Below are 26,758 nucleotides of genomic sequence, written 5' to 3'. Positions count from 1 at the left end.
CATGGGATGCCTGGCTGGCTCGGTTGAGCGTCCAACTTTTTTTTTTTTGAGCATCCAACTTTTGATTTCAGCTCAGATTATGATTACATGGTTATGGGATGGAGCCCCATGTCGGGCTCCACACTGATAGCTTGGAGCCTGCTTGGGATTCTCTCTCCTTCTCTCTCTGCCTCTCCCCTGCTTGTTAACGTGTTCTCTCTAAAAATAAAAATAAATACCCAAAGTGTGGTCCCTGGGCCACCAGCATCAGTGCCACTTGGGGGCTTGCTAGAAATGCAGACTATCAGCCCCACCCCACCCAGACCCAGGAAATCTGAGTCTGTATTTTCACAAGGTCCCTAGAGGACTCTTAGGCACATATGAAATGCAGAAGCACTGATTTAAAATTAAATATTAATTATTTGGAAACTTTAGCTCCCAACAGAGCCATATGCTCACTCTAAATGGTGAAGAAAAAGCTTAAAAAGAACCTGATGAGTTCTCCTTAGCTGTGGAATTTGTGGCTAAATTTTGTCTTTTTTTTTTTTCTTTCTTCACTCCCTATAACACAAGCAGCACTGAGATCTCAGATATTAGCTGTGTCTGTCTAGGGCTAACCAGGATCTGGTAGTACTGCTACAAAGGAAATGAGTTTAATTCTTCTTTTAAAATTGAGATGTAATTGACATATAAGAATGTATTTAATTCTTAACAGGCCAACTAAGTGCTTTACCAAGAGAAAACCGGCTGGATGAAGGCTGGGAAGGAGGTTTCACATAACAGAGAATAAAAACACAATTCGTCTCACTTAATAATCATTATTTCTGAAAAATGCCATGATTAGTACTTCAAGTCCCAGTTTTCAACACTCTCAGGACATTGGTTTTCTCACCAAGAAGGCACCAGCCACTCAGCCCTCACTCTTGTGCTTCAGTAACCATGAAGCACAACATGAACCACGTTATCCTTTTAATGCTCCCAGCAATTCTTTGTGGCAGGGATTTATCATGCCCATTTTGCAGATGAGGAAACTGAGGCTTAGAGAGTCTGACTGATGGAACCAAAGGTCACTCTTAGGTCTGTTTGACAGAACCCTCAGGATTCTGGCCAAGTCATTTGGGAGTGTGTGCTCCATAGCCCAAGGGCATGAGAACCCACCAGGTCAGGTGGTGAGAAGTAGCTGTTTCACCTGGGCTGGTCCTTTTTTTTTTTTAATGCCTTTAATGAGGTGTAATTTACATACTGCAGAATTCACAGCATGTCATTTTTGAGACGGTAAGGAACATGAACATGTAATGGAAATAAAGATGTCCTTTTCCCTCTAAAAGAAAAGCCAAAGAGGTGGTGAGCCCAGATGAGCAGGTCTCCAGGGATCCCCAGGGAGTCGGGAACGCCTACCTTGGATTCCATACAGCCGGTTGAGGCGTGACCGCCGGGCCTCATCGGTGTAGGGGACAGCGAGCCAGGGCATCTCACTGAAGTACTGTTTGAATGAGTCCTCTGACCTACAGAGACACACATGGAAACAAGGCTCTGTTACCCCTGAAAGTGCCACCGCAGGGTCCTCCCCACCTTCCACCAAGTTACACCCAGGGCTCTGCAGATGCCAGCGCCTCTGAACATCACGCTCCTCAGACACCAGGCTACAGGGGGGCATTTTTCTACCCCTTCTGGTTACCGTGCAGCAACAGCCTCCACACGACAGGCGGATGGGAACTGAACCACTAGGCCATTTCAAGTAGCCTGTTCCTGTGGATCCTACCAGTTAAACTCATGCCCAAGTTTCTGTTTCCAACACGGGCAGGTGGTAGTTTTATAAGAAGCCTAGATGTACAGGGACATTGCGGTCCCTGTGATACTTCTAAATTGTGCATATAACAGTCTTGTGTACAGGAGCACACTTTTAACTGAGCATAAACCTATGATTCCATGTATAAACAACTCTAGGAATGACAGATCTATCCAAAGTGATAAAAAGCAGATCAAGGGCTCCCTGGGGCTCGAGTTTGGGGGTGAGAACTGACCAAGAAGGGGCACAAGGGCACCTTATGAATGACAGAAATGTTCTATACTTCACTGTGACAATTACAGGGGTACATACATGGGTCAATATTCACTGAATTGTATGTCCAAAATGTATGCATTTTATTGTATGTAAATTACACTTCAATAAAGTTGATATTTTTTAAAGCTTTAAAAAAAAATGATGACTGTGGCACCTGGGTGGCCCAGTGGGTTAAGTGCCTGACTTCGGCTCAGATCATGATCTCATGACTAGTGAGTTTGAGCCCCATATCAGGCTCTGTGCTGACAGCTCAGAGGCTGGAGCCTGCTTTGGATTCTGCATCTTCCTCTCTCTGCCCTTCCTGTGCTCTCTCTCAAAAATAAATAAACATTAAAAAATTAAAAAAAAATAAAAATAAAAGAGTGATGATTGCTTATCCCCAGTTACATGCAGAGATGGGGAGCTGGGAGTACCAGGGCTGGACCATGGGCCAATACACCAAGCATGGCACAGTGCAGATATCAAAGATACAAAATGCTGGGGCGCCTGGGTGGTTCAGATGGTTAAGCGTCTGACTCTTGATTTAGGCTCAGGTCATGATCTCGCAGTTCATGGGATCGAGTCCCGCATTTGGCTCTGCACTGGCGGTACGGAGCGGGCTTGGGATTCTCTCTCTCTCTCTCTCTCTCTCTCTCTCTGCCCCTCCTGTGAGCTCTGTCTCTCTCAAAATAAATAAATAAAATAAAATAAATTTTTAGAAGATACAAAATGCCCTCAGTGTGTTGGCATCTCAGAGATCCTTCTGTGAACAGGAACTTGAGAAGCAGAAGCACCTGGTGGCTCGGTCTGAACCAGAGTTGGAGTTTTGTGATGAAGGAAGGTCACTGATGAATAAAACCAGCAAGGGGGCCTGCAGCAGAGGAAGCTGAGGCTAAAAGGACCAGACGTACTCCAGGACGAATGTCTGCCCTTCTGGTTTTTAGGACAGCCCCCAGGCGAAGCACGAGGCCTGAGCGGAAAAAAATTATAGCACAGCCATCCCAGATAGGTGTCACATTCCATTAGCCTCCAGTTCTTTTCTTTCCATCCCTCCCCCACCACACCCTTTCATCACAATCCATAAAGCTGAACGAATCAGAAAATTGCATCCTAACCTCAAATGACCTAGGCCGGAAGTGGGACGTGCCCCAATATTTACAGCAAGAACAGGTTTTTCTCAGCTCCCCTTCAAACAATTGCATGAGAAAATCTAAAAGGCATCTGTCTGCCAATCATCCCAGATACGCCTTCCCCAATTCCCATCTCCACACTCTACATTTAGCAGGCGAGAAGCGTAAGGCAAAAGAAATGCATGTTAACCACCTTTGGGGAAGGGAACCACACGGCCACTTTCCCCAGCACGCGTTACCTGTCCGCACTAACAAAGATGATCTCAAATTTCTGGCCTGCCTCCTTGATCTTCCGGTAGGATTCCACCAGGACCCGGGTGAGGCTTCGGCAGGGTGGACACTGAAAGAGGAGAGTGAGATCCTACGGTTTGACCCTGTACCTTCGTCTTCTCCTGCCTGCAGAGGCCAGGTAAGCAAGACCCAAGTAGGACTGGGATAGCAAGACCCAGTTTATTAAAGAGGCAGAAACAAACGTGCCCCTTGTAATGGTGAGCATTCAGGATAGGCTCTTCTCACCTCCACGGCGTGCCAGCAGGCAGCAGTTTAAATGAACCCCCTTGGAGACCAGTAGAAGCCTCATCAGAATGGGTGAGGAAGACTACCCTTTCAGACCAGTCAAAAGAAGAATTTTCTTGCTGCTATTATCATTCAAAATAATACGCGCTCGTGGCATGCATGCCATGCATCAGGTGCAGGAGGAAGTAAGAACACCAGGAAGTGATACCCGAGCAGTAACACCCCTAGAAGCCAACCCCAACTCGACTTAGTGGCAACATCGCTGCTTCCTTCCGTCTGGACTAAGGAGGGCCTGAACACTCACCCAGTGTGCGGAGAAATAGACTCCCACGTGAGACCCCTCCAGGCTGCTGCTTTCCAGGGACTGTCCGTTATTTCTAAGCAAGGGCCCCGCAATGACTTCCCTGAAGGGCTTAGGTCCCCAAGGGAATTCCAAACCTGAAACAGGCAACAGGTGGTAAGAACGTTAAGATTCTTTCTTGAGACTTCGGACCCAAGAGTCCTCACAGCGGCAGGGCATGACAGCTTTATCATCAAATAGTATTTGTTAACACACGCATAGGATCTGGAGCTAAAACCCAGGAATGAAGGCAGAACCTTATCCACGGCACAGCCCCACCTACCTTCAAGACAATGGTTCCCGAACCTGGGTGATCATAGGACCCAGCTCCTGGGGGGCTTTTGAAAAGTACAGAAGCCCAGGTCATGCTCTGAGTCTTGGGATCCGGGGCCAAGGCTGAAGATCTATCTCCAAAATAAAGCAAAACCAACTCCCCAGGGAAGTCTGATGATGGGCCAGGATGGGGAATCACTGCCTCGTGTATTAACCATGAGTTTCTTCAAGTCCAACCCCGGAATCTCAGTGGCTCTCCATTCTGACGGCATTTCAGAATCAGCTGGGGAATTTTAAAATATCATGCTCCTGGGACCCACCCCCAGAGATTCTGATTCAGTCAGTCTGGGTTGGGGCCCAGGGAACCAAGTGAGAATTAAATCCAGTAAAAGGAAAGAGTAACACTCACTCAACCCAGATGTTCTCCATTCTGATGACACTTAAGCCCCAGGCAGGAAGAGCAACAGAACAGCGTTTTCTCACAGGGTGGTCTGTGGACCACCGCCTCAAAAATCGCCTGGGGTTGGGGGAGGGGGGAATGGGAGACACGCAGACTGACTAAACGTGCAGATGGGCCAAGCCCGCCCTGAAACAAATGGTCCCAAATATCTCTGGGGATGCAGCTGGGAAATCTGCATTTTAAACAAGATCAGAGTAGAGAGAGAGTGTGAGTGTGAGTGTGTGTGTGTGTGTGTGTGTGTGTGAGATCTGCGAAGGTGAAAACTTGGTTCTACCATGCCTTGGGTTTTACTGAGGGCAATTCTTTGAAGCAGGTGAAATTTTTATTTGGAAAACCTGTGACCAGGGTTGAATCCCCTAACTGATAGTAAGTGAGGAAGGGAAGACCTTAGGATGCTTTTAAGACTCCAGTGCCAGTGGGACAGAAACAGACCTTGGACAGCCAGTGAGCAGGGTGATTAGGGCAGCCTACACCGGTACATCACCAAGGCCAAGGCTGCAGGACTTGGGCAGCACCAAGAAATGAAGTCAGTCACCCCTGAGGCCAGGAGAGCAACACCAAGACTATGACTCTGCTAGGGTAATATTTTAAAGAGGAAAAAAATCTCACAACCACTTAGTTTGCCTCTAATTGTTAAAGTGACGGCTGCCGTGGAAACAGCACCAGAAGTCCATCTCCAGGCTCTCGTTGCTTCTCAACGACCTCCTCAGCCCTCAGAACTGAACTTCCTTTTTCAGATTCCATCTTCTTTGGCCCATGAATGAAAGCCTCCAAGAGGGACATTCTGATCTCTTTAAAAACGTTAACCATGACTTAGAGAATACTATAATTTCATCAATTTCATCACGACAATATCCTCTAGCTAAACAAACGCCCTCAGATATATTTCATTTGTATGTTCTCTACCAGTAGGGACGGTCAGGGTAGGGGGACAGAACGGGGAGTACGGGATAGACACGCCAAGGTCCTACCTTCTGGGTCATCACGGATCACCAGCAGCCCATTCCTGCACACGACCTTCCCGGTGGTGGCGTCTAGGAATATTAGTGATGGAATGTTGGAAATTCGGTATTTGTTCCAAAGTTTAAGCTGTAAGAAGCAAAGTGAAAAAGGTGGTTAAGTCCAAACCAGATCGATCGAAGCATCCTTTTGAGCCCCATCAGGACTGAGGGGTGAAAGAACTGGAAAACACTGCTGTACAGGGAAATGAATAAGTGAAGCTACAATCATTGGCCTCTGTGGTCTGTGACAGGGGAGGGGAGTCTGAGTCCCATCCAGGCTCAAGCTGTGACAGAGGCCAACAGAAGACCACACCTGTTCTAAGACAGCTCTTCTCCCCCACCTCTCCCACAGGCACTTCCTCTAAAAGGCATAAAGATGAAGGGTGCCTAGCTGGGCTCACTTGATTAAGTGTCCGACTCTTGATTTCGGCTCAGGTCATGATCTCATGGTTCATGAGTTCGAGCCCTGCATTGGGCTCTGCGCTGACAGTGCGGAGCCTGCTTGGCATTCTCTCTCTCCCCCTGTCTCTCTGCCCCTCCCCTGCTCTCTCTCTCAAAATAAATAAACTTTAAAAAAAAGCATAAAGACGAAGATGAATTAGGAAATGAACTACATGTGCACCCCCAATACCAGGTGGTTAAGGCAGGAAGGGAGGCTTTTTGTTGGTGTCTCTGAACCCCATCAGCAGGCAGGTGCTCCCCTGCTTCCCGGCTCTGCTGTGGCACCTGAGCTCCAAGGGAGAGGGGACAAGGGTATCCCAACAGAAGACCAAGTAGCCAGAATCCGGCGCTCTCCCCACCACATCGGTTCCTGCACTTGGGAGTATCGGCAGTCGCTGTGTGTGTCATTCACCCACAAACACTAGGGAAGCAACATCCTGAGCCGGCTCCAATTCTTAGTTCTCAGTGCCACTCAAAACAACGCACAATCTACTGGCAGGTTCGATGTTGCCTCAGCCAACTGTCAGAGGACCAGGGTCTAGGAGAGGTGAGGCTGAGAAAGCATGAATGCAACAGCCCGGGACAGGAAGCTGAGGATGTGCAGACTCCTTTATCGGCTCCCGGCCATCAGAGTGACCGCCATTCAGGGGGTCCACTGGGTGCTCTGGAACTTAACTGCCAAGCCCAGAAAACAACATAATTAAACAAAATGTCCAGCTACCAACGGGAAATGGCAGAATGGCCCAAATGTCTAACTACCAACGGGAAATGGCAGAATGGCCCACTGCTGATTCAGCTGCAGCCTCCCTTCCGGGGGCCTGGGGCCCACACAGGAGGGCTGGCCGCCTGGGCATTGGCAGAATGGGGCGCGGATGTGTCAAGGGGAAGCAGGCACCAGAAGTCCAGCTGCACAGAGCAGATTATTATTGTTTTTAATTCAATCTCAAGCAGCGAAGGAGTCGGGTGGGGTATCTGCTACAAAATGTTAGGCTTCCCCTGTCTGTGGAGACCTGGGCCTTGGCAGGAAAGGTCGTGGGACCCCACCTCGAACTGGGTGAGCCCTGCCTTTCCAGTGGGCTCCCAAACCAGCCCTTCTAACAGGAGCGACTCTGCACATACAGTCGGCAGTGACCAGTACTACATCATTCCAGAGAAACCTGATACGGGCTTCAGATCAAACATTTTTAGGAGGAAAGGCTCAACAGCAGAACAAGACCATCCTGCTGCTGGGATTAGCTTCCTAAGTCTGCAAGTACAAGGATCCAGCCAGGTTAATAATTTTAAAGGGGGGCAGGAAGGAAGATGAAGGGATTTATCTGATTTTAAAAGTAATTATGGGGGGGTAGTAATTATTGGAAAAAATGAGAAACACAGCAAACCGTAAAAACTGAGATAAAAATCACCCATGACTCACCACTTAAAAAGCTTGGGCAACTTTATATTTCTACCAGTGGCAAACGAGAGCCCATTCCTCAGTATTCTTACCAATATTACTTAAAAAAAATTTTTTTTCCCTCAATGTTTATTTTTGAGAGACAGAGACACACAGAATCTGGAACAGGCTTCAGGCTCTTATCAACACAGAGCCCGACGTGGGGCTCGAACCCACGAACCGTGAGATCATGACCCAGGTCAAAGTGGGACGCTTAACCAACTGAGCCACGCAGGCACCCTCCTGGGGTACATATTTTGGCAAGTAATCAGGGAAGGCATCTTTGAAGAAATGGCATTTGAGCACAGATCCCGGATATGAGATGGGGCGAGTCACATGTTCATGGGGGAAGGCCACCTGAGGCCCAGGGCACCTGTTAGAGGCTGGGAGGCAGATCAGAAAGAAGGCTGGGGTAGACGCAGTCAGATAGAGTCGGGGAGAGGGGCCACAATGAGGTCAGAAGGGCGCTCTTGGCAGATCTTTAAGGCCCTGTAGACTAGTAAAAATGATGGAATTTTATTCTAAGTGTAACAGGAAACTACAGAGCATTAGCAGGGGAGTGGTATGATTTGATTTACAGTTTAAAAGGTCACTTTGGCAGCCCTGAGGGAACAGACTGTAGGGGAAGACAAGGAGAAGGCAGGATCCGGAGAGGCCAGTGCAAACAGCCCAGGCAGAAGTTGAGAGCAGTGGGGAGGACCTGGGTTATAGCAGCAGAGAGTGAGGACATGATGTATTCTTAAGACAGTCAATAGAGTAGGTTGACAGACTGAATATGTGGAAGGGATAAGGGAAAGAAAAGATGAAGGATGTACTATGGTTTTGGAGTTTGAGCAAAAGTGTGTCAAGGGGTCCTATGAACCAAGATGAGGAAAAATGGAGGCAAAAGTTTGGGAGGGAAAGATGGAGATAACAGAGGTCAATCTGAGATGCCCATTAGATGTGCAAGGGGAGATTTCAAGGAGGCACCTGGACTTACAAGTCTAGGCTCTGGAGAGCTGGGGGGCATGAGCTATAAATCAGGGATGTCGCTGCCTGGATGCTGTGAGGGGTCATGAGCCTCCATGAGGTTATCCAAGAAGAGGACAGGCTACAGAGGAAAAGGCACCCCAGAGCAGAGCCAGGGACCACCCACAAAAGACCGAGAAGGAGTGACACATGACATAGAAGGAAAACGGGGAGACTCCGGTGTCCCAAAAGGCAGGTGGCAAAAGTGCTTTAGGGAGAGAGTACACTATTGTGTCAAATGCTGCTGACACGTTGAGTAAGATGAGGGCAGAGAACTGACCAGCCGATGTGGCAGCTAAGTTTATTCACGACCTTGACAGGTCAAGGAGGAGTCAGTAAAGTGAGGACAAAAGAGTGAGTGGAAGAGGGAGGCAATGGGGTGCAGCTCTGTCCGGCACACACACCTAGAGGGGGCCTGGGACCAGACAAACCCGAGTCGGCTTCCCACACGAAACACCGAGCGGGAACAATAAAAACAGTAAAGGCTATCAAGAGAAAAAGAAAATGGCAGATAATAGGCTAAGGTAGTGACTACTGATAACTTTAAGAGTTTTGCTGCAAAGGGAGCAGAGAATAGGACTGTAGCTGGAGAAATACATGATGAGGTCAGAGAGAGGATATTTTAAAGATGAAGTCAGGGGGCGGTATTTTAAAGATGGGAGATGCTTTAGTATATGCTGCTGGGGATAATCCAGAAGAGGAAAATACTGATGAGAAGGAAAAATGCAAGAACAGAGTCTTTGAATAGGCCAGAGGGTGGGATCGAGGTCACAGACAGAAAGATGGAGTTGTAAAACTTGACTAATTTTTAAATGTATACTCTTACTTCAAAGCACGTTTTTAGCCTGAATAGAAAGCCATGCTATTTGCAAATAAACATAACTTCACCTTCTTTTTCAACAATTACATCATTTATTTCCTTTTCTTAAAGAACTATATTGGCTGGATTTTTTCAGGACAATAGTAAGTAGCAATCATCTTTATCTTCCACCTGATCATAATGGGTATACCTTTTACTATTATATATAAGACTAGCCATTGGTATGAGATGGATACTCTTTTTTTTTTTTTTTTTTTTTTTTACATTTATTTTTTTTTGGAAGACAGAGCATAAGCAGGGGAGGAGCAGAGAGAGAGGGAAACACAGAATCAGAAGCAGGCTCCAGGCTTCGAGCTGTCAGCACAGAGCCTGATGCGGGGCTCAAACCCACAAACTGTGAGATCATGACCTGAGCCAAAGTTGGACGCTTAACCCACTGAGCCACCCAGGTGCCCCGTGAGACAGATACTCTTGAACATGTTAAACAAAATAGTCTTGAATGTTATTCAGCCTTAAAAGGAAGGAAATTCTGGGGCACCTGGGTGGCTCAGTTGGTTAAGCATCCACCTCTTGATTTCTGCTCAGGTAACGGTGTCTCAGTTTGGGAGTCTGAGCCCCTTGTCAGGTTCTGTGCCGACAGTGGGGAACCTGCTTAGGATTCTCTCTGTCTTCCCACCCTTCTCTGCCCTCCCACATGTTCGCTCTCTCCCTCTCTCAAAATAAATCAATACACCTAAAAACAATCTTTTTTTAAAAAACTTTTTTAATGTTTTATTCAGTTTTGACTGAGAGAGAGAGACAGAGCATGAGCAGGGGAGGGGCAGAGAGAGAGGGAGACACAGAATCCGAAGCAGGCTCCAGGCTCTGAGCTGTCAGCACAGAGCCTGATGCGGGGCTCAAACTCACAGACCGCAAGATCGTGACTGAGCCGAAGTCGGACACTCAACCAACTGAGCCACCCAGGCGCCCCAAACCTAAAAACAATCTTAAAAAAAAAAATAAAAGTGGAATTAAAGAAAAAACGGAAGGAAATTCTGACACATGCTACTACGTGTATGAACCTTGGGGACACCGTGCTAACTGAAAGAAGCCAGTCACAAAAATACAAATACCGTGTGTTTCCATTCCTATGAGGTACCTAGAGTAGTCAAAGTCATAAAGACAGAAATTGTAATGGTGGTTGCTACCACCATTGGGGTTGGGTGGACGGTGGAGATGGAAGAAAGCTGGTATTACTGTTTAATGGGTATAGAGGCTCAGTTTTACAAGATCAAAAGAGTTACAGGGATGGGTGGCCATGAAGGGCTGCATGTCAGGGAGAATGAATTAAAAATGGTTAAGACGGTGAATTTTACGTTATCTGTATTTTACCACAATTAAAAAAATACAGGCTTGTGTGAACTTTTTGACCTAAAAGTTTTATCAGGAATGGATGGTTACTTTATGGGTTTTTTTTTTTAATTTTTAAGTTTATTTTTTATTTCGAGAGAGAGAGAGAGAGAGCACAAGCAGGGTAGAGGCAGAGACAGAATCCCAAGCAATCCCTGTGCTGTCACTACAGAGCCCGATATGGGGCTTGAACGCACAAACCATTATTAGATCGTGATCTGAGCCAAAACCAAGAGCCAGACGGTTAACCAGCTGAGCCACCCAGGCGCCTCTATGGTTACTCTTTTGATCTGTTGCAGTATATTTCATTAGTAGCCTTTAACTCCAAGGTTAAGCCATCCTTGCCTTCCTAGGAGAAATCTTCCCTGGTCACATGTATTGTTAAGGGATCACTACTATCATATCTACTCTGGGGCTTGGGGCTCCCACAGACAAATGGCATCTGACAACAAGACTTTATTTATGGGTCACTAGACTTGTCCCTAAAGTAGCTTGCAATCTGTGGGCCTTAAACATAAAAATGGAGGGTTCAACGTGATTATAATAAAGTGGTTTGCATGTGGGCACCTCCATGTACTTGAAATGTAAGCACGTGATTGACTTTTGGCTATATATTTTTAAGGAAGGGTGGGTTTGGGTACCTGGGTCACCTAGCATCTAAATGCTTAGCTACCCAGTGTGAGTCAGGACCATGCTCCCCAGCTGACATGATGACAGGGTGACCTATGGGCTGGCCGGCCTACTGGGGTTACCCCGAGAGCATTAGTAAAGTACTTTTTTTTTTTAAAAGAAGATACTGGCATTCTCAAGTTCATTTAGAGAGTGCGAGTGTGTCCAGGTGGGGGAGGGGCATAGACTGCAGAAGGGAGAGAGAGAAAGAGAGAGAGAGAGAGAGAGAGAGAGAGAGAGAGAGAATATCTCAAGCAGGCTCCACACCACCAGCACAGAGCCAGACGTGGGTCTTGAACCCACAAACTGTGAGATCATGACCTGAACTGAAATCAAGAGTCAGACACTTGGGGTGCCTGGGTGGATCAGTTGGTTAAGCAGCTGACTTTGGCTCAGGTCATGATCTCGTGGTTCACAAGTTCAAGCCCCACATTGGGCTCTGTGCTGACAGCTCAGAGCCTGGAATCTGCTTTAGATTCTATATCGCCCTCTCTCTGCCTCTCTCCTGCTTGCACTGTCTCTTTCTCTCAAAAAAATAAACGTTAAAAAAAATTAAAAAAACAAAAGTCAGACACTTAATCGACTGAGCCACCCAGGCGCCCCTCAGTACAGTACTTAAGACTCTAAAAATAGGGATGCTGTCTCCTCAACCCCCACAGATAAAAAACAATTTGGTCTGGTTCCCTCATGAAGCAGAAGGACTATGATGCCCTCTGGCTGTCCCACCCCTAATCATCAGAGACATTTCTTTTTTCTCAGTATCCTTCTCGGAGAGGTAAGAAACTGTAACCCCCATAATCCTTCCCATCCCTCCCTCCCTAGGGATCCACCCCCCCTTTTTTTCACACGGGATCTCAAGGAAGATCCTGGCTTGTGTTTTATCCATAGTTGTGGGATCTTTTATTTCCAAAAAAAGGCCCACTGGTTCAGTGGAAAATAATTATGCTTTTAGACTCACATCTGACACTGAAAAGTCAGTCCTTCTGTAGACTAATACATCATGGTATAATTTTACATGATAGAGATTTTTTGAATTTTTTTTTTACATTTATTTATTTTTGAGAAACAGAGTGAGACAAAGCGTGAACAGGGGAGGGGCAGAGAGAGTAGGAGACACAGAATCTGAAGCAGGCTCCAGGCTCTGAGCAAGCGGTCAGCACAGAGCCTGATGCGGGGCACGAACCCACGAACTGTGAGATCATGACCTGAGCCGAAGTCGGACACTCAACCGACTGAGCCACCCAGGCGCCCCATATGATAGAGATTTTTTTAGGAACTTATGTCATTCATCAGTGATGTGCAGGCTGCATGGGACTGTCTTTCTCAGGCTGCAGCATCACAGTTGCTCTGCTCTGAGCCAGTACAGTGGGCACAGGAATGATCATTCTAACCATGTCAAGTTTGGTACTTGAATCAGAAAGTGAACTTTCCGCTAGAAAAGTCACAGAGGTCCACTTTGATGAGTCTCTTATGCTGACTGGAAAAGAGAAAAGCTTGAGCTTAAAGAAATGACCCCAAGACTCACCCCCTGTGCCTTTTCAAGTGTGCATGACATCTCCAGTCCACCAAAGATTTTCAAAAAGGCCACTTTAAAACAGTGGCTTCATAACCATTTTGGGGTCACAGACACTTTTGAGGATAAAAGCTACAGATCCTTTCCCCAGAGAAAAATGCACATACACAAAAGTCTGTGTGTAATTTCGTAGAATTCGTGAACTCCTTGAAGACTGTCAGTGAACCTGTCTGATCCCAAGTGGTCTATGGACCTCAGATAATGACTCCCCTTGTCTTACGAGTTCATTTTAGGGCATGGCTTGACCTTGATCAACCGAGAGAGCTAGGATATTGCCCCATCCATAAAACTCCCTCTAATAAAAATCAGCATTTGCCTAAACTCCACGATGATGTAATACTGAAGAGTGGAAAGTCACTCTCTCACTGCGTGTTGCAGCTACACTCCTAAACTCTTCCAGAACCGACTACCGCCTGCAGCCTCCCGTTCATCCTCGGCCTTCAGGATGCTGAAGATCAGAGGCACACTAACTGCACTTATTTGTAAGGATCCCCAAGAAAGGAGCTCGTATTCCTCCTTGGTGTGATCATCAGAGTCAGGAGCCATCACTGAATCAGCACTGCCTCAACTCTCTTAAAGATCCTTCTTGGGAGGAAATCTGGTAGTGCCGAAAAAGGGGCTTTAAGGGGCTCAGTTTATATCCAGGCCCTGATCTCTCAGTGGACATCAGTAGGCGACACTGTTCCCTGGCTCCAGGTCACGGCTCTTGGCTTGCACGGTAACGCCCACATCTCAGGACGAAGTGAAATGAGGCGCCGTGCGTGGAGATACTCTGAAAACCAAAGCGCTGCACACATGGGGCACGTCGCTAACATCGGCATCAAATTTACGCTTAGTTCCCCCTTGTCTTGTCAGCGTCCTCTTCAAAAAAACATTTTCCTGTCAACTCTATTGTAAAGTTAATCAATCAACTGTATAGTTAGTAGCCTGTGTTGTAAGACGCCTCAGAAAACTGGGATTTCTTTCTGTGGCGAGTGGTAGTTTCGCCATAAGCACCTTCTGCAAAACATACACACGGTCTGGAGCCAGCTTTACGCAGTCTGTTTGCTCCCCCCTCCCCACCCCTTCCTTTCTGCCTTCCACTTCCCACGCTGGACTGCCAGGTTTTAAAGGGGCATATGGAAATTGTTTTGAACGGACTCTGTGGATTCTGCTCTTCTCTCTGCTTAGAACTCCGACACCACGTGTGATTCTGATGGGACCCTCCGCTTGGTCTCCCCACCTTCTGGAGAGGGTGACTGTTGGCCTGGCACAGAGATGCCAAGGCCGATGGTGCCCATCCCAGCAGCCTTTGAACCAGACACTGGATGTAGAGCAGGGGATCGCATTCCACTGGCCATCGGAGAAAAAAGGCTCCGGCAACCTCCAAGTTTTTAAAAAAGTTTATTTATTTATTTTGAGAGAAAGGGGGTAGGGGGGAAGGGGCAGAGAGACGGAGAGAGAGAATCCCAAGCAGGCTCAGCACTGTCAGCGCAGAGCCTGATGCGGGGCTTGAACCCACGAACTGGGAGATCATGACCTGAGCCAAAACCGAGAGTCACTTAACAGACGGACCCACCCAGGCACCCCAACTTCAGCACTTTAAAAGGACCTCCCTGGCTGGCACTGCTGCAGCTGGGGACAACCAAGTGACTTTGACTTCCAGTGCCTGCTCCCTCTCCAGTGACCATCCGGCCAAACGTCCACTCAGAGTTCACATTGACAACAGTCAGACTGGCTGTGCCACCTCCCTTCAGAGCTGCCCAAAGGCCAGGTAACAGGCAGAATAGGTCACAGCAAACCCTCTAAGCTTAGAAATCTAAGTGCTTATAATTAGCATGCCAGATTCAGAAGCAAGGCAGCAAAGACGAAATGGAAAAAAAGGAAGAGGAGACAATATTAGCTCAACTTGGCAAAAATCAAAAAGGATGACAGAGCAGGCTATTGAGTTACTTGAGAGTTCCCATTCCTCGGCCTGGCGGCTGGTTCTGGTTAGCGACTCTGAAGGCTGTGGTTGGAGCGATCATCCTAGGAATGCCGGCCAGAAACACTTCTCTAGTGATCCACGGAACAATGAAGCAAATATCAAAAGGGACAGGACTGGGAGCTGGTAAACTGTAAAAATGCACACTACAAAGCCGAGCTAATCTGAAACACCGCGGGGACTCGTCAGCACCCACAGATGCCACAGGGAAATGCAACCTGGTGATTTCCGAGAAGCCCCGACTCCGGAGGGTGACTCAGAATCTGCCTCTCATTCCGAGGACTGGGTACCGTACTTGACTGGGGGTCCAAGTTTTTATTTCTCAACAGCTGCTGCAAATCTATGGGATCAAGCCAAAGCTAACACAGATGTAAGATTCATCAGCAAGCTCGTCAGCAAGGTCAGCGCAGTCTTCTCAGGCAAGACTTACCCCTGCCCTTCCACCGAATGCTGACCACAGTCAACATCATCATCATAAACAGAGTCTTTGTTTTTAAGTTTATTTTATTTTCAGGGGGTGGGGGGGAAAGAGAGAGAGAGAGAGAGAGACCATGCGCACGTGTGTGTGCGAGTAGGAGAGGGGCAGAGAATCTCAAGCAGGTTCTGCGCTGTCAGCCCATGGTCCAATGAGGGGCTCAATCCCTGCGAACTGTGAGATCACGATCTGAGCCAAAATCAAGAGTCAGACTCCCGGATTGAGACACCCTGAAAACATAACGCCAGAGGTTACTTAGCATAGGCTCTGGAGCCAGGCTGGCCCAGATCTAATTCTGCTTTGGTCACCTGCTAGTTGGTGTCCTCAGAAAGCTACCTAACTTCTCTCTTGGTTTTCTCATCTGTAAAATGGGATTAACAGTACATACACTTCATTGGATATTGTAAAGATTTAGATATGTGCTTAGAATAGAGCCTGGCATAGACTAGGTACTACATTATTATAGTCAGCTACCTGCTACGATTAATATCTATTATTATTGTTGTTATCATTGCTACTGCTAGCTCAGAATCACTCTAAGTGCCCCAACAGGACCTTGTCCCAGAGTTAAGACCAAATCTTGCTTCTGAGGCATGATTCTAGTGTGATCTGTCCTGTGGCTGAAATTTTAGCCTGGTACAGCTAGCTGTTGGTTTGCCAAGTACAGTGCTTGGCACATGTTGTGTGTTCAGTGAATTATGGGTGGACAAATGGAAGAATGAATGAATGGAAGGAAGGGAGAGAGGAAAAACTGTCGAGGGGACAGCCAGAATGGATGGCTAGCTAAGCAATCAAACTCAGCCATTCAAAGGGCTTCCTTATTGCCAAGACTCTTCCCTGTTCCTTGGGATAGCTGGGGGCCCAGAAGGCTCTTTGAATTGGAGCATCAATTGCTCAAAACAAGTACTGGTGGAATTCGAGCTCTTCTCCCTTTCTCGGACAGGACCTTTGATTCCCCCATCCACTTCACCTTCCCATCTCTCCTTTGCCTGAAGCCAACACAGGGAACCAACCAGCAGACAAGACCAAGGAAGAGGTGAAAGTGAGCAGGGCCAGGATGATCATGAGAAACCAAAGCCCTCCTTATGGATTTGCACTTAACAAAGCCAGAATGACCATCAATTCTCCCTTCACTGTAGTTGCTTCAGAAAGAGGGCCTGTGCCCCAAGGGTGAGGTTTGGAAAAGAACACGTACACTCTGCTTCCTGCAGGCAAAGGAGCCACACATTACATACACCACACACCATCCATCCGAGTTCATCTCTGCCACTCCAGGCTATACTAAACGAAAAAGAAGGGGTGCCTGGGTGGCTCAGCTGGTTAAGCATCTGACTCTTGATTCTGGCTCAGGTCATGATCTCACAGTTCGTGGGGTGGAGCCCCACGTGGGGCTCTACGCTGACAGTGCAGAGCCTGCTTGGGATTCTCTCTGTCCCTCCCCTGCTCGTGCTCTCTCTCTCAAAATAAATAAATAAACTTAAAAAAAATAACAAAAGAGACTGGGTAGAAGGGACATTAAAAATTTATTCTTCATTTCTTTAAATGTCAGGACAGTAAGTTTTCCAGCGGATGGATAGCTGACCCAGCCAGGCTATACGATCTGATGTTAGGTGTCATTTTCTTACAACATTACTCAAAGTGCCGCAGGAAGATATGAAGGGGGCGAAATACCATGCCTGCCTTCAGGAATCTTACAGTTTACAAGAGAAAAATGGTTAAAATGACAAACGTTATGCTTTATCTATCTTACTGCAATTAATAAAAAAAAAAGTTGGAACCATGACTACTTATGTACAGGGATGGGACAGATCATGGCAACTGCCAGGATAAAGGATCAAAAAAGAAGAAAGGAGACTGGCTCCATCTAGTTTAGGGAATGTGCCAGGGCTGGTTCTGTATGTTGAACACACCCACCCCTTCATTCCAAATCGGGGTGGCCACAAGAACCAACAGCTGGTGGCTGAGTTTGACCTTATTGGTCAGTCAAATCTTCAGTCAATGCTTTTGGTGGAAGGCAGTGTATGGTATAGGTAAAATGGTTAAGAACATGGTTCTGGAGCCAGGCTGCCTGGGTTCAAGTCCCAACCCTGCTATGTATCAGCTGGGGGGGCCTGGGGCAAGTTAGTTCACTTCTCAAGAGCCTCAACTGTCTCATGAATAAAATAAGGACAATACCTGCCATCATACTGTTGCTGTGAGAACTCCCTGAATTACTATATTAATATATTAATCAATATATATTAATAAATTCTTGGGGCGCCTGGGTGGCTCAGTCAGTTGAGCATCTGACTTCAGCTCAGGTCGTGATCTCGCAGTCTGTGGGTTGGAGCCCGGCGTCGGGCTCTGTGCTGATAGCTCAGAGCCTAGATCCTGCTTCGCATTCTGTGTCTCCCTCTCTCTCTGCTCCTCCCCTGCTTGCATGCTCTCTCTCTCAAAAATAAACATTTAAAACAACTAAAAAACAATATGTACGGTTCTCAGAATGCTGCCTAGTAAGTGTTCAATAGATGTTAGAATACTGCCATTTCTCTGATGCTAAGTAGAAGAATGTGGTGACCCTCTAACTCCTGTTTAGCACCCACGTCAGCTGCATGTTCCCATTCTGGTGGAGGAAATGACTTCTTGGGCCTTGTATCATTTGGGATGCCCACAGATAGAGGAACGGGGGCCAGGAGACAACCCGACGAGCCAGTGTCTCACTGCTGGTGTGCGGACATCTTGAGTTCTGAAGGGCCTCACTTTGCTTCGTGAGATATTCTTTTCCAATGGAAATCACTGTGCGCCTGGAAGGAGAGGTGTTGGGTCTGGTATCTGCTGCTTCCTTCTATGTCTTTAGCCGAGAGATGTCCATCTCCATCAGCAGCCAGCCCTGTGCCACACACCTCACCAGTCAAACAGCATGCTATGCTTCCGTCCTACCCTGTGACTGTAGAGTGCTGTCCGACACACTGCCGATTCCCGGGACAAAGGGCTGCACGCTCTCTTCTACCAGGCGGGGCACAAAACCACCACTACCCTTTAATCCTTTCTCCAAGGGGCTGGCTGCATTCTGGCAGTGTCACATCCTCACTGCATCAGGGCAGGAAGCAGTGCAGCGGGCAAGAGCACGGGCTCTGGGGACAGACAGTGTGGGTCCGAACCCTGGCCCTGCCACCTCGGGCAAATGACTTTGCCTCTCCAAGCCTCAATCTCTTCAATCGCAAAATGGTTCCATGGTGCCTATCTCCTAGGGCTGGTGGGAGGATAGCACCCGTGCTCAGAACTGCCCCCGGCACACGGCAAGCGCTCACAGGAGAACACTTCTAACGTGTGCCCTTCCGGTTTTACAGCAGACAGCCCATCAGGGGGGCAACGGGCCCGGCACATGGTCAGACTGTAGGAGCGCGTCCCCAGCAGTAACTGACTGTGGTGATCAGGACACGATAGCGCCACTGGTCCCTACCAGGGCTGGGACCCAGGATGACCCGCACAAATCAGTATGAGTAAGTACAGAATATTCCACAAGAGAACTCCTGCCAGAAGGTAGGTAAGCAGATCAAGCCCGACAAAGGAAGGGATGAGCAGAGGAGTCTCTACCTCCCCAACAACGACTCTAGGGGTGGGGGTGGGGGCAACAGCTCCCCTTCTTCATGGAAATGAAGACATTTTCCAAACTAGCATCCAGTCTGTGGAGTGAGAGAAATCAACTAAGAAATGCACACAACAGAGGGGCACCTGGGTGGCTTAGTCGGTTAAGCGTCCAACTCCTGACTTCAGTTCAGGTCATGATCTCCCTGTTTATGAGTTCGAGTCCCACACCAGGGCTGTCAGCGCAGAGCCTGCTTGGGATTCTCTCTCTCTCTCTCTCTCTCTCTCTCTCTCTCTCTGCCCCTCCCTTCTTCCCTCCCTTCCTCTCTCTCAAAATAAATAAACATTTTTAAAAAAAGAAAAGAAATGCACACAGCCACCAGAGACACGAGACACAAGACACAAGGCAGAGACACAAGAGGCCAGAGACACATGGTGGACATGCTGGTAGGCATGAGAAACTAAAAAATAAAAACGTGGCATTCCCTGTGGCTTGGAGACCTGGGTTTAGCGGCAGTGGGCTGCAGTCTTGGGATTCTGGTGACAGAGTAGTGGGTTGCTGGCAAGGATGAAAAGTGAGCATAGGAAAGAAGCCACGTGCTCTGTGCAACCAGCAATGGAAGAAGCTGGCAGGGAACTAAAGCACATTCCAAAACCCCGGTGGCTGCCTCTTCCTCCTCCTTCCTTCTCAGGGGTCACTCACCAAGAGACTCTGCCACTAAACTTCCTTTCAGAAAGTTGCACCTTCGGGGGGCACCTGGGTGGCTCAGTCGGTTAAGTGTCCGACTTCTGCTTAGGTCATGATCTCGCAGTTTGTGACTTCAAGCCCCACATCGGGCTCTGTGCTGACAGCTCAGAGCCCGGAGCCTGCTTCGGGTTCTGTGTCTCCCTCTCTCTGCCCCTCCCCCACTCATGCTCTGTCTGTCTGTCTCTCTCTCTCTCTCTCTCTCTCTCTCAAAAATAAACAAACATTAAAAGACAGAAAAAAGGAAAAAAGAAAAAGAAAGCTGCACCTTCAGATCAGCTTCAGTCAACGACAACAACAACAAATTATTAAGGTTCGCAACGATGCCCACAAACACAAAGGCAAAAATGTAAATATTTTCTTCTCAGCCTTTTGAAACTGCTGAAATGCAAAATATTTCTCTTTTCCCCAAAGTATCTCCCAATCACTCTAGCTCCCTGTGGCCTGAGAGAATCCCGTTCCTGAACACTTGGAACCTGGTACCATGTGTAACGCTAATTAAAGAGGTTCGTTGACTATGCTGTACAACTTCCTGCCCTAATGACTCAACAAGCCAGGAGATGAGCAGTTTGTTGGGAGTACAAAGCGACATATGGCTGCCAAGTTCTTTCTGGCCGACACCACAGACGGAGGGAAAGGCTGTTCTGTTTCCCCGTGCCTCAGCTCTCACAAGCTGACAGAGGGATTTCCTAAAGCCCCATCTGGTATAAAAACCTCTACTGGGCACAGTGGTTTGGAATTGTAAGAGGGTGGCTAGTAATAACAGACCAGGGCCAAATGCTGTAGAGAGAGAAGGATTAAAGTGGCTGGGAGTTTGCCCATGACACAGGACAAGGAGCCAGAGTCAGTCTGGAATCTGAGAGACCATGTTCCAGCTCCAAAGGCAATCACTGAGGGGGCCTGGGGGGTGAGGGTGGGGGAGCAGAGATAGGGTTTCTGTGGCGTGTGTCATTGTGGATCCATCCCTCTGCTGATATAATCAGGAAAGAGCTCGAGTTTGCCCACATTCACTCTGAGCAGTGTGTTTTTACTTGAACGCTGGGATCCCTGATCTGCCACCTCCTTTGAGAGATGTGTCGCCATCCAAGCTCAACCCAGAATGTTAAGTTCATACCACAGAAAAATCTATTCTGAGTGTCTGCACGCCAGATTGTTAGAGGACCCATAAGGTTGAAAGAAAACCAAAAGGAAAGAAAGGAACTCTGGAAGAAAGGGTACCGCTCCTTGTAGATGTGGGGTTCTGCTGCAGGAAGTCCCCTGTCAAGGTGGGAATCTCTCTCTTCCCTCCCTGCCCTTAGTTGGAAGGTGGCAGAGACCATCAATTCGCCCTAACCAATCCATCCAAAGGACTTTACAGAAAATACGCCAGCAAGGTTTTCATTTTGTTTAAAAAAAAATCCATGCTGGGGCGCCTGGGTGGTGCAGTCGGTTAAGCGTCCGACTTCAGCCAGGTCACGATCTCGTGGTCCGTGAGTTCGAGCCCCGCGTCAGGCTCTGGGCTGATGGCTCGGAGCCTGGAGCCTGTTTCCGATTCTGTGTCTCCCTCTCTCTCTGCCCCCCCCCTGTTCATGCTCTGTCTCTCTCTGTCCCAAAAATAAATAAAAAACGTTGAAAAAAAAATTTTTTTAAAAATCCATGCTAAGAAGGCTTTTTCATCCGAAAACAGAACCCCTTCCCCCCACAACTGAGATGGGGTTAGCACAGGGTGGGTCCTGAGGACAGCCTCCTCCATTCTGGGGGTGCTGACAAGCTATGACCTTGGAGCTCCAGGCTCTGATTTTCTATTAACTCTCAAACTCAGCACTAGACAGAGCTCCTGGACCAGGTACCACGGTGGAAAACTCCAGTGAGAAAGGGGCAGGTTTCATGACCTGTGGCAACAAGGGAGTTTTGAGATGTGAAGGGAGATGCCATCCTACCACCGTCATTTTCATGGGGCTCAAAACCAAAAGACCAGCTCACATGCCCTTCACCAGATGCATTCCTCCAGGGGAATAAATCTCGTGCTGCTTTCGCATCCTCAGGGCCTCGCATGCAGTGGGCACTCAATCAGTGATGATGACCATGATGATGTTCAGGCCAAGAAAGAGGGCACTTAACTGGCTCCTCGCGTTCGACTCTACAGACGCGGCACGAAAAACGAGCAAGCTGGCATTTTATTTTCACACATTCATCATGGTCCCTAAACAGCTACTAAATAAGTTGCCTTCCAAAAAGAAATCAGGCAAACAGGCTCAAAGCTTCCCGCTGTTTCCAGGAGATGAGGACTGTGATGGTGTAACACCTCCTAACCCCTTGCTGAAACTTACAGGCCAGCAGGGTGAGCTGAGCGTTTCCACGTCCACTCTTGAAATGAAAACAGGGGCAGAAAGTGTGGTTTGTGAGAATTACAGAGATGTTTATCATTTTAGTGCCATCCAGACCTGTTCCACAGTGGAGCTATTAGCACTCAGCAGAGTGCTCCCTTCAAATTTCCTACCTGATTGTTATTACATTGGGTGTTTTTGCTGCGTTCTCCCCTCCCCCCCCCCACCCCCGCCGCCCTCCGCTGGCTGCACGAAAGCTCTGTTTCTTGGCAGAACCTTCCAAGTGCCCGGTTAAACCCCTTGTTACCATTTTCCTGCCTCAGGAAGGCCCACTGAGCCCCGGCCAAATGACAAGGGGAGGAAAGGAAACATTTACAATGATGTGAGAAATTCCCAGTCTGGAAAAAAAGATCAAAGAGGACGGTCATAAGGCACCATTCTGCACAGAGCCTGGCACATGAAGGTCCTCCGTAAATTGGACCGGATTGGTCCATGACGAGAACGACATTACCTCACTGGGAACCCGGCACGCTCCTCCGCGGCTCTGAAACCAGCCTCGGCCACACTGCTATGGACCAGCTGTGTCCCGAGTGAGGGGAGTCGTGTCCTATACTAAGAAGCTGTGATCACCATGCTCCTAAAGGCCTTTATATAGAAATGGACTGTGGCTTGCACTGGTCCCCTCTGCCAACTCTTGAAATGAAAGGGTCCATGGTGAAATAAATAACAGCAGGGAGAGAGAAAGAGGGAGGTAAATTGTTTGGAAAGTAGAAGACAGGGTGGAAAAGATGAAATTCAAGACAGATGTAGGAGAGCCGCAAACAAATGTCCTTGAATTTATGCATCCAAGTGATTCATGTAGAATAAGGAGAAAAGGAGCTACGTACCCTATATAGAAATAAATATGGGAGTAAACACAGAACAAAGTATTATATTCCCGGACTCTTACAAAGAAACGTCGATTCACATCTCTCTGCTAAATAAAGCTGTTATCAAACAGGGTGAGGGAAGGGTCTAAGATGAAACTATTAATTAAGCAGAGGTTCTCTGCTGTCTTGTCACACGCAATAGGACGTCAACCACCAACGGTTCATGTCCAATTACTGAGCGCTGATTTCTGATCTCCAAAAGGTAACTTCTGCCACTTGCTTCACACCAGCAGAATTAAAAAAAAAAAAAAAAAAAAAAAAAAAAGGGGTGGTAGTATTTGCCAGGTTAATGCCTGGCTGCGAAGAAAAAAAAATCAAGCAGGAAATTTAGATGGGCGTTTCCACAGACACACAAAAGTCCAAGATATTGGCCGGAAAGGCATTTTTACAATGAAGTATTAGTGTGTGTTGTTTTACTTCTAAACAGCTAACTCAAAGGGGCCACCGCACAATTGGTTCCAAATGCTTCATACTGAGAAGAAACACAGGCGGCCTGCCTCGCTGGTTAACTACTCTCAGTTTGAGACTTCAGATGGTAACAAGAAAGGAGAAAACGGCATGAATGTCCCCGGTTGCTATAAGTGCTAGAGAAATGGGGTGAAGCAGCATCCAAGTATAGGACACGGAGGGTGGGGGAGGTGACAGTGTTTCCTAGATAGATCAGGTGCTTAGCGCAACTTCAGACCTACACCATGCATATGGCTAGCCAGTTACTCATCAAGAGACATTTACTGAGCATTAAAACCTAGCAAGTATTTGTGCCAGATGGTGTGGGGGTATAGGGATTAAGGACAAAGGTCCTTGCCTTCAAGGGAGGAAAGCAGCCTGTTAAGTATCTGAACCTGCTTGCTATTTGGACACTCCACTGGGATGCTGGTCCTTGCCCCACATCCCCAACCCCCACAGTGGGACATGTTTGTTTCATGGGCACCAAACTCGGGCCACAGGTGGCTGCAGCAGGTATGAGCATCTGATCTGAGGCCAATCATACGCTCTCCTGGGAATTTAGAAATTGGCTACAAAGACAGATTCAGTAAGGTCAGAGCTTCCCAACCAATGTGCAACAAACAGGTCAGAGGCAGGCGCCTTATTGATCTTCTCAGCCCTTGGGACACCTGGAGTCCCCACACCCTCCATTAGTCCTTGGCCTCTGGGGGCAAGCTGCCTGTGCCTTCATCCCAGGGGACAAACAATGAGCGTTTTCTAAGTGTGGCAGGGATGCGGAAAAGGTGGAGAAGCACCAAGGAGACGGCGGTGGAGGCGAAGCGGAGGCAGGAGTAGGCTTGCGGGACCAGCGACAAGCAGAGAGAAACAAAGCTGACAGAGACGGGGCGGTCAGGAAGACAGATGGCAGAGAACAGAGACACAAATGAGAAACTGCAGCCCCCGAGGAGGAGGGCGAGAGGGCTGGATTCTGAATCCCGCTCTGGTCCTCTGTGTCCCAGCTGAACTCGATTTCCTGAATCTGGATGCCCGTGTGATTAACAACTGTATTCTGAGAGCCTAACCCAATCTGCTCATGCCAGCTTGAGTGCATTTCTGGTCCTCGTAAACAACCCCTAACTGAGCCAGATGTGTGGATATGTGTGCATAGAAGGCCCGCGTGCACCATGAAATCCTCACTGCTTCGAAAGCAAAACTGCATTATGCCCTGAAGCCTTCCAAATCCCTTTCTCATATATCCTTCTTCTGTCCCCACGGGAACCTGGGACCCTGAGGAGGAAATTCAGGGCGACGGATGCAGAGACTGGAGCAAGAGGACTCCCCTCAGGTGACAGAGCAAATTGGCCAGGCTGTCCAAGTCGCTTCACTTGTGTGAGAAAGTTGTCTCCGCTGTAAAGGTGTCTCTTTGCTCTCTGCCAGCCAGCAGCCCTGACAATAAGCCCTCACTTCTCCAACGTGAGCCTAAAATACTCTATGTGGACGTGAGAAAAAGCAGCCTGCCTCTCCAACTTGTGGGTCAAACTTGCCCCCTCGCCACCCCGCATTGAGTTCCCCGGTAAAGGGGTGGCTCTCCCTCCAGAAAGGTTTTACATTCTCTTTGGCTCCAGAAGACGCTGCCCTGAGCTGAGTCGAGGAGAAGAAAGTCTGAGGTTTCTACAGACAAGACGAATGGCCACTTTTATGAAACCCAATGTCCTTTACAGCACATTCCCAAGGTCTAACAGCATTCATGGCATTCAGAAGCAGACATGGCCAGTCGCCACCAACTTTTTGTTTCCAAGACCACTCGGTGAGGTGCTGCCCTCGGAGGACGCTCCCAGCCTAGGTGCACCAGCATCTTTCCTTCAGGCTGATCCTAGAAGCCACTGGTGCCACAGAACCCAAAGGGGCAGAAAGTGTAAAGTTTCTGAGGTTGCAACCAGACTGGCTTTCTCCTCCAGAACAGAAATGTCCCAGTGAATCAGACCTTGAATATGCCACTAATCACTTGCTTAGGAAACTTAAGCTGCTGAGGTCTTCTGAATAGAAACCACACACAAAGTGATTCTCCAGAAGAAGCACGGACTTTCTGGGACACACTGACCGTTTTCAAGAGCTCAGTAATCTTCTGTCAACCTCTTCCAGAACTGAACTGTTAGATGTCAACAAGCTTCAAACTGGGCTCCAGACCACCCATAGAATCATGTGTGTCCAAAAGCAAACAAGTGGATTCCAGTGCCCCTGAGCTCTGTCCTTGGTGACACAACAATGAAGACCCCAAGTTCTGCAGGCTGAAATGACGGAGGCCAGGACAAAGGTAGGGGGAAGCCCTGCCTGCCCCTCTGAGAGCAGCTCCGGGCCACAGACAGAAAGGGAAAATGCTCGGAAAGCATGAGGCAGAGCAAGCAGGAAAGATGAGGGGTCACCGAAGTGACCCAGGGGTCACCGTGTCCCCCAGTTACAGTGGAGAGCAGGCTGAGAGAGCAGAGCGGTGAAATGGGCCAGGCTGTCCAAATCGCTTCACTTGTGTGAGAAAGGTGTCTCCGCTGTAAACTAGGGGAAATGACCATTCTTGTCTCACAGAGTTGCTATGAAGATTGACTGACCTAGAAAATCCAGATGGCTCCTTCCAGTGTGCAGATTTCCCCAACCCAGTTGTTCACATATATCACTGACAATGTGTGCCCCTAACTCTTATTTGTTTTAAATAGACTCTTTAAAAAAGATTTTATTTTTTTTAAGTTTGTTTATTTTGAGAGAGAGAGAGATTGAGTGGGTGAGGGGCAGAGAGAGAGGGAGAGAGAGAGAATCCCAAGCAGTCTCTGTACTATCAACTCAGAGCCCCACACCGGGTTCGAACTCACAAACTGCGTACGAGATCATGACCTGAGCTGAAATCAAGAGTCGGATGCTTAACCGACTGAGCCACCCAGGCGCCCCTAAATAGACTTTAAAAAACAAACAAAACACAAATTTATCTTGAGAGGAAGTTTTATATTGCTATTATAAGTAGAAAACCAGTATCACCAAATAGAAGGTATGTGTCAAAATAAAAAGAACAAAACCCAAACAATTATTAAACTTGATCCAGCCCCTGGTGCCTGCAGAGGGCTCTGAGGTCTGCTTTCTCTATTGGAAAGGAGGTTAGCAAGGGTTCCAGAGGGTTAAAGAGGGAGTGTGCATCCAGACTGTCTCCTGATAGAACCAGCAATTTAAAATAGAGGATGGAAAAAGCATGATGTAGTTTGATCAATGGCTCCGATCCCAGTAACAGT

The 26,758-nt window shown here is 47.9% G+C and overlaps 1 protein-coding gene across 1 annotated transcript in view; it reads right to left on the bottom strand.

Moving 5' to 3' along the window:
• NXN (nucleoredoxin) overlaps window positions 1-26,758 on the bottom strand; it is a 157,993-nt gene that overhangs the window by 22,868 nt on the left and 108,367 nt on the right. Inside the window, exons 2-5 of the mRNA XM_049636709.1 lie at window positions 5,714-5,831; window positions 3,974-4,107; window positions 3,393-3,493; window positions 1,378-1,484 (exon numbers count right to left, since the gene is read on the bottom strand). Coding sequence (XP_049492666.1) covers window positions 1,378-1,484; window positions 3,393-3,493; window positions 3,974-4,107; window positions 5,714-5,831 — 460 coding nt within the window. The remainder of the gene's footprint in view (window positions 1-1,377; window positions 1,485-3,392; window positions 3,494-3,973; window positions 4,108-5,713; window positions 5,832-26,758) is intronic.

The sequence above is a fragment of the Panthera uncia genome, chromosome E1 (assembly GCF_023721935.1).
Source record: "Panthera uncia isolate 11264 chromosome E1, Puncia_PCG_1.0, whole genome shotgun sequence".
Classification (NCBI taxonomy): Eukaryota; Metazoa; Chordata; class Mammalia; order Carnivora; family Felidae; genus Panthera; species Panthera uncia.
The sequence above is the reverse complement of the archived record's forward strand: the minus strand, read 5'-3'. Positions and strand labels throughout refer to the sequence as shown.